We start from the raw sequence: 7,004 nt of genomic DNA on the forward strand, positions 1-7,004 counted from the left end.
CGTTAAATTTAGGTTTTAAATTTTCCAAATATATGCTGGAATTAGGTTTCTTTTAGGTGTTCTTCAACGCCACTAAAACCATTTTAGTAGCTCCATTGGTTTCCGAGAAATTCGCAAAAATGTGTTTTTCAGCTAGCTTAGCGCTGTTAACCTAGCTGAACAATCTTTAAATTTTTGTTTCAAATTTTCGAAATCAATATATCCAGGAATTAGTTGTCTTTTAAGTGTTCTTCAACGCCACTAAAACCAATTTAGTGCGTAAACCTAGCTGACCCACACATTTTTGCGAATTTCTCGGAAACCAGTGGAACACCTAAATTAATTTTGGAGGGCCTAATTAATACCTAAAAGACACCTAATTCCTAGCTAATTTTTATTGATTTTTGGCGACTTGGGTCTATTATTATTATTATGTAGGGTTGCCAGATTTCTATGCCTGAAATCAGTACGTTAGACATTCAGATAACTCGTGGCCTTAACCGAAACCGTCCCTGTGAGAGAACGATTCTAGTAGCGTTGGACTTGTCAAAGGCGTTTGACACCGTCTGCCATTCCACGCTACTAGAAGATATAGAGGCCTCCTCTCTCCCACAGAGGCTCAAACGGTGGTCGGCAAATTATCTGAGTGGTCGACATTCGTCGGTAATGTTTAGAGACAAAACGAGTAAACAGAGAAAAATAAAACAGGGGGTTCCACCGGGTGGTGTCCTTTCCCCGCTACTGTTTAACTTTTACATTTCAAAGCTCCCTCAACCACCAGAGGGTCTCGATTGTCTCTTATGCCGACGATTGCTCGATCATGGCGACTGGGAATGGAATTGATGACCTGTGTTCGAAAGTAAACGGGTATCTCTCCGAACTTTCTCGCTTCTTCACTGCAAATTGTCTAGCCCTCTCCCCTACGAAATCCTCCGCGACCCTGTTCACAACCTGGACGAAGGAGGTCAGGCTACCGCTGGGCATTCACGTCGATGACACATCAATTCCGACGGTGAATAACCCCAAAATACTCGGAGTAACATTCGACAGCCTGCTCTCCTTCTCTGCGCACGCAACCGCTATTGTCAATAAAGTACAGAGCCGCAACAAGGTCCTCAAGTCGCTAGCCGGCAGTACTTTGGGCAAAGACAAAGAAACGTTGCTGGCAACATACAAGGCAATAGGCCGGCCGGTTTTGAACTACGCAGCGCCAGTGTGGTCGCCGGGGACTAGTAGGACGCAGTGGACGAAGCTACAGACTGCACAGAACACCGCACTCAGGACAGCGACAGGATGCCTCCTGATGTCGCCCGAACACCATCTTCACGGCGAGGCGCAAATGCTCCCCGTAAAGGAGCACAATATAATGCTCTGCAAGCAGTTCCTGATCGGGAGCCATAGAAAAGGCCACCCAAACAGACAGCTGCTTGCAGAGGAGCCCTCGCCTAGGCACGTCAGGAGGCATCTATATGAACTGATCATCAAGCAACCTCTGGACTCGACAGCTTACCGACAGGCCCTGAACGGCATTCACAGGGATTCAGTCTCGAGTTATGTAGACTCTAGACCTGTGAATGCCGTTGTAGGCATACCACCCCCGGACATAGACCAGACGGAGCTTCATCTGCCTCGGGAGACTCGCACAACACTTGCACAACTTCGCTCCGGCTACTGCAGCAGGTTAAACTCCTACCTGAGTAGATTGAATGAGGATGTGCCGAATGAGTGTCCGGCATGCGGAGAGACCCCACATGACTCGAAACATATCTTCGCATGCCCGGAAAACCCGACAACCCTAACGGCCTTGTGCCTGTGGACAAACCCCACAGAAGCTGCACGCTTCCTAGGGTTGCCGTTAGTGGAACTTGACGACAACGACTGAGATACCAACCGTCCTGGGCGGGGTTGTTGTAGCCGCGACAACAACAACAACAACATTTTCATGCTAACAAAATCAGTACTTTTCAGTACATTTTTATTCAAAGCAAAATTATGAATGTATCAGATAATACTTTAAAACGCCAGAGTAGTTGTTTTTAACAATATTTTGGTATATTAATAAAATATAGTTCATAAAAAATAAACGTGTTATTCACTTTAACATGAGTGTACTCAAAAGCCAATAAATTATTTTATTTTTATGACATTTTCGAATAGCAATAATGAGATCATTTCTATCTTCAGTGTTTAAATAATCAAAGAATTCTATACATTTCATTTTAAAATTACTTTTATTATGAAGTTCACTTCAAAAATTTTTTATTAGAAGCCGTTTTCTCTCTTTGCGCCAGGAAGCAAACTTTGTACTTAAGATCCTCTCAGTTGCTTCGTTTGAGTGTGGTATTGAAAAAAAAAAATACAAATTTTTTCAAGCTGTGGAAAAGTACCACTATTTATGGACTTCGGCTATATTTCCTCATGGCTTAAACTAACTTTTTCAACTACGCAAAAACTTTGAAAGACTAAAAATTCGCTAAAAAAGAGTATCTAACTCTATGGGCTAGTTTCTCCAACTCAACTTAACTTAGTTTAGCCACTTTTGGGACTTAAGTCAAAAGTTAGCCTACGTTTTACACAGCTTATTCATGACTAAGTCAAGAAAATTGGCTTAACTAAGTTAAGTTGAGTTGGAGAAACCAGCCCTATGCCTTGTATGCAAAACTCTTTTACAATGTCAGTGAAATAAGAATTGTAAATTATGGGCAAAAGCCATTCGAATATTCAATTTTGTTGTTATTAAACTGAAAGTTATTTTCGAGATAACTAGCAACACTCGACCAAAAAACGTCAGCCTCTTTTTAAATAATTTAACCTCCATCATATTATCGCAACTGGTACGTAACGACCTGGCGATATGCCTATAAAAGAATTGATATTTTTGTTGTATTAACTTCTTGACATATCAAACATTATCTGAAACATGTCAACTATAATTAAATTATTTTCTTCTTACTTTTCAAAGTAGAGTTTAAGGAAGTTCCAACGTTATGTAAAAACCTTCAGAAATTCATAAAGTATTTTGTTTGAATTGAAAATTCAGTACAAATCAGTACAAATTTTTAAAAATCAGGACATTAGCGTACTGATTGAAGAAATGAATAAAATCAGTACAAGAGCAGAAAAACCAGAACTGTACTGATAAAATCAGTACGTCTGGCAACCGTATTATTATGAAAGGATTGCATATTTATGTACATATGTACATATTTAGTATCTAAGTACATCAAAAAATTATGTAAACAACATATATACGTATGTACTTATGAGCCGTTCAGTGCAGAAATTGATTAACTCCATCAACAAAAAGTTGGGAGATGCGATCAAACAATGTAGGTATATTACCTTTTAAAATTCCATTTACCTACATACATATATATTATTAAATCAAATAAATAATGTTATAAATATTATGTACTACTGTATGGTATATAAAGTTATTATAAACGTAATAAGTATAGACACTTAAATTTAATCGCGATTTCGTTTCTACAAAAATGTTGCCTTCTCATCGCCCTCTTCTTAGTGTTTGTGCGTAGAGGCCAAGGAGAAGGTTGTATTTTTCGGTAGAAACGAAATCGACATAAGATTTTTCAAAAAGTGGAGTTAATCGATGTGTGGACTAAACGGCTCATATGTATGTCAATTGCATATGTACATATGGATGTACATATCTATATCATATGCATATGTACATCTGGATGTACATACGTATGTACATTGATATTTTGATTTATTCGACTTTGAATAGTCGCGCAAAAAAACCCGATTTCCCAATCAGCTTTTTTTATCGCATCGCAGCTGCGAACTCGGCACAACTCAATTCGGCATCAGCTGCTGTACTTTTGCGCCAACACGTATCACATGTAGTATCTCGCCGATTCGACCGCCACTGTAAACAAAAAATCAGCCGTTTTCAATATGGACGCCAAAATGTAGCGCGTCACTCCATTTCCATTGTATGTGCGTGCTACTTTGCCGCTCTCTCGTTGGAATAAAAGAATGCTGGCGCAGCGATTGGAAGTTGCCTAGTGGCCCGCCTGAGAGAAATATGCGACAAAAGGTAATTATACGAGAACTCCCCACATCATCTGTTATTTTTGTATTGTGTTTGCTTTGTTGGCCTTTCGTGACGCGTCTGTTATACACCCTATTAAATGGGCGCCCTTTCCGACGCATCCACAATTTTCATTTTCAATTTTACGAGAATGCATACAAACAAAAAATGTACAAATGATGTCGCTACATATTTTTGCCCCCAATGAATCAAAAAAGTAGCAACAAACGAACCAACTTCGCCTATTCCAATAGCCATCTGTGAGCGGTGACCGCCGCCACCACGGCTATACATGTGCATGTGTGAGAGGTATGCACTCCGCTCTCTGTCACACCAATGGCACAGATGTTTTCACCGCTTTGCTTTCGCTAATAAAAAGGCGACTGGCGGTACAGAAGGTACATTAGATACATATGTTTGCATGCACGTATGTTCGTATGTATACTGCATTTCATAGAACCTGTATATAAATATATATATATATGTATGTATGTGCGTATGGTTTTCCATTGTCGCTTGAATGAACGAGTAGACGACGAAAGGAGACGTAAGAAAAATCAATAACTAATGTGGTAAAGGTACAATACTCAAAAATATTTACAATTCTCAAAAACAAAGTGTTTATGGTGTAATTTTATGCGAACTTACTGTAGCTCCTCGTCCAATTCCTCTGCGCTGTTGTATTCGGTGCTTTCCAAAATGACTTCCTCTGTCTTGATATCGACGGGTACAGACATTTTTGTGGAACGAAATGTTTGAAATTTTTGTGCGAACTGCTTCAGCGCTTTTTCTTTTTCACTTATGTATTTATTTATTCTTTTCGCACACAAGCACACTATTTTTGCAAATTCTGAATTTTGGCAAATGGACACGTGTTTTCTATCTTCACTAATATGTATGTATATGTATTTGTATATATATATATATATATATGTATGTATATAGATTGGCAAATTAAATTGTCTGGCCAGACGTTGCTTTTCGGCGCCTTCTAATAACCACTTCCACTGCGTAACATCAACTCTTTCTATCCTGCACTCCGCACATTAAACTTGGGTTTGACCACTGTTTATAATTTGCACTTAGTGGTATTTTTGTTTTTACTTTGTGTTTTATATTAATTGCAGAATGTAATAAAGGAAACGTCAAATCTAAAGCGCGGAATCACACGTAAAATTACTACATAAAAGTCGTTCGTCGCCTTTTGCTGACTTTACCGGACTGGCAGCGGCGTTTCTCTCAAAGCTTCTCTGGGCGTCATTGGAAGTCGGAACAAAATCGAATGCAAAACGAAGATGCCAGAACGACGTTTCTCTCACCCTGGGGAATTTAATTTCAGCTGCGAGCAGCGTTGCCAGATTGAGCCAATTAACACAAAGACTTTTCACCCTGGGTGGAAAGTCATGCGTGTCTAGCATGATCCAAAAATACAAGATCACGTAAGAACGCGACGTTGTATTTGTAACTGGTTTTGAGAAAAAAGTTTGCGAAAGCGGGTTCGTCAGCTGAGCGTTTGTTTACATCACAAGCACCACTATTTTACATTTTTATTCAAGTAAAGAAGAGTTAATTCAACATGACAACACATTTTAAAGCATTTTGTTGCATCATTTTACCTAAATTGTGCGTTTAAAGTGGCTGACAATAATTTTGGCCAATTTTGATTTTCGTTGTTTTCTTTGCTTTGTTTACTTTTCGCTCGTTTTCCAGTGAAGCAAGACGGCGTAGAACCCGCTAAAAAAAAATCGACTTTTTTCACTCTCTTGTTCTTACGTGATCTTGTGTCTTTCGTTCATGTGTGTCTAGCTTGTTGGCAAGACGCATAGCGAAGTCAGGGGCGTAGGCAAGCACGCACGGTGAACGAAATCGAGGGGTTTTTTTGGCGTTTTGGCGTTTGCTTTTTTTTATTTTTTTGGTTATCACTTTTTCGTATTTTTGCTTTGAGTTCGCGATTCGCTCCGCTTTAAAAATGACGAATGAGTTGACCAATGAAAATTTTACGCTTAAATGTCAAAAATACGCAAGAAACGCCGCAAAGAAAAAGTCATCGTGTAAATGCACGATGATTTTCGAAGACTTTTTTAAAAGGGAACGTGCCAATAATAGGAGCGTTCCTTATCTCCCAGAAAAAGTCCGAAGTAGGCAGATTTAGTCCAAAAAGCGTTCCTTAACTCGGAAATGACAGCAAAAATGAGAGAGCAACACTCGGTGAGAGTGACTCTCATCAGTCCGAAGTAGTCAAATTTATTCAGAAGAATTTTTTCTGGCAAAATCCTGAAAAGTGTCAAACACAACTGAATTTAAATTAACGGAGATTAAAAAATACGCAAAAGTGGGAATAATCTAAAAAGTAAAAAAGGTGAATTGAAATTGGAAGGAGGCAAATATTATAGTAAGTGTTTATTGTGCTTGTGCTTGTGTGAAGGTGTTTTGTACATACATTTACATTCTTATTTGACGTTAGCTTTGTTGTTGCCATTCTTTGGACTAAAAATTTGGTTTTTTGCGTTCCTTTACTTTTCCTATTATTCTCTTTTAGTGAGCGCCTTTTGCTTACGCTCTGGCAAAAAGATAAGGAATGAACCTAATACAAGGCAAGGCGAATTTATACAAGGTGGTGTTACTGGTGAATTTAGATTTTCGTCGCGGTACTTATTAATGTCAAAATAGTGTATTTGTTATAATAAGAACTCGCCTTGCTTACAACAAACACATCATTTTGACATTGATAAGTACCGCTGCGAAAATCTAAATTACGCCATATTGACTGCCTTACCGCAGAACACCACAGGCAAACACCGATGGCCTAAAAGCGGTAAAAGTGCACTTCAGCGGAACCAGGCCAAAATTGACAAAAAAAAAATCCAGAGGGGTATCAATCGACGCGTTTTAACGCGAATAATAACAATCCGGGACCGGAATTTAAGATTTTTAATTAATTTAAGAGTTATTCCCTATGGGTCACTAGGGA

The 7,004-nt window shown here is 38.9% G+C and overlaps 1 protein-coding gene across 1 annotated transcript in view; it reads right to left on the bottom strand.

Annotated features, from left to right (window-relative positions):
- LOC118740381 (helix-loop-helix protein 11) overlaps nt 1–5,272 on the bottom strand; it is a 72,690-nt gene extending 67,418 nt beyond the window's left edge. The window contains exon 1 of the mRNA XM_036471892.1: nt 4,682–5,272. Within this exon, the coding sequence (XP_036327785.1) occupies nt 4,682–4,770 (89 nt within the window). The 5' untranslated portion in view covers nt 4,771–5,272. The remainder of the gene's footprint in view (nt 1–4,681) is intronic.
- Nucleotides 5,273–7,004: the final 1,732 nt, after the last annotated feature.

Source organism: Rhagoletis pomonella, unplaced genomic scaffold (assembly GCF_013731165.1).
Source record: "Rhagoletis pomonella isolate Grant_MI unplaced genomic scaffold, Rhpom_1.0 Rhpom_scaffold_00006, whole genome shotgun sequence".
Classification (NCBI taxonomy): Eukaryota; Metazoa; Arthropoda; class Insecta; order Diptera; family Tephritidae; genus Rhagoletis; species Rhagoletis pomonella.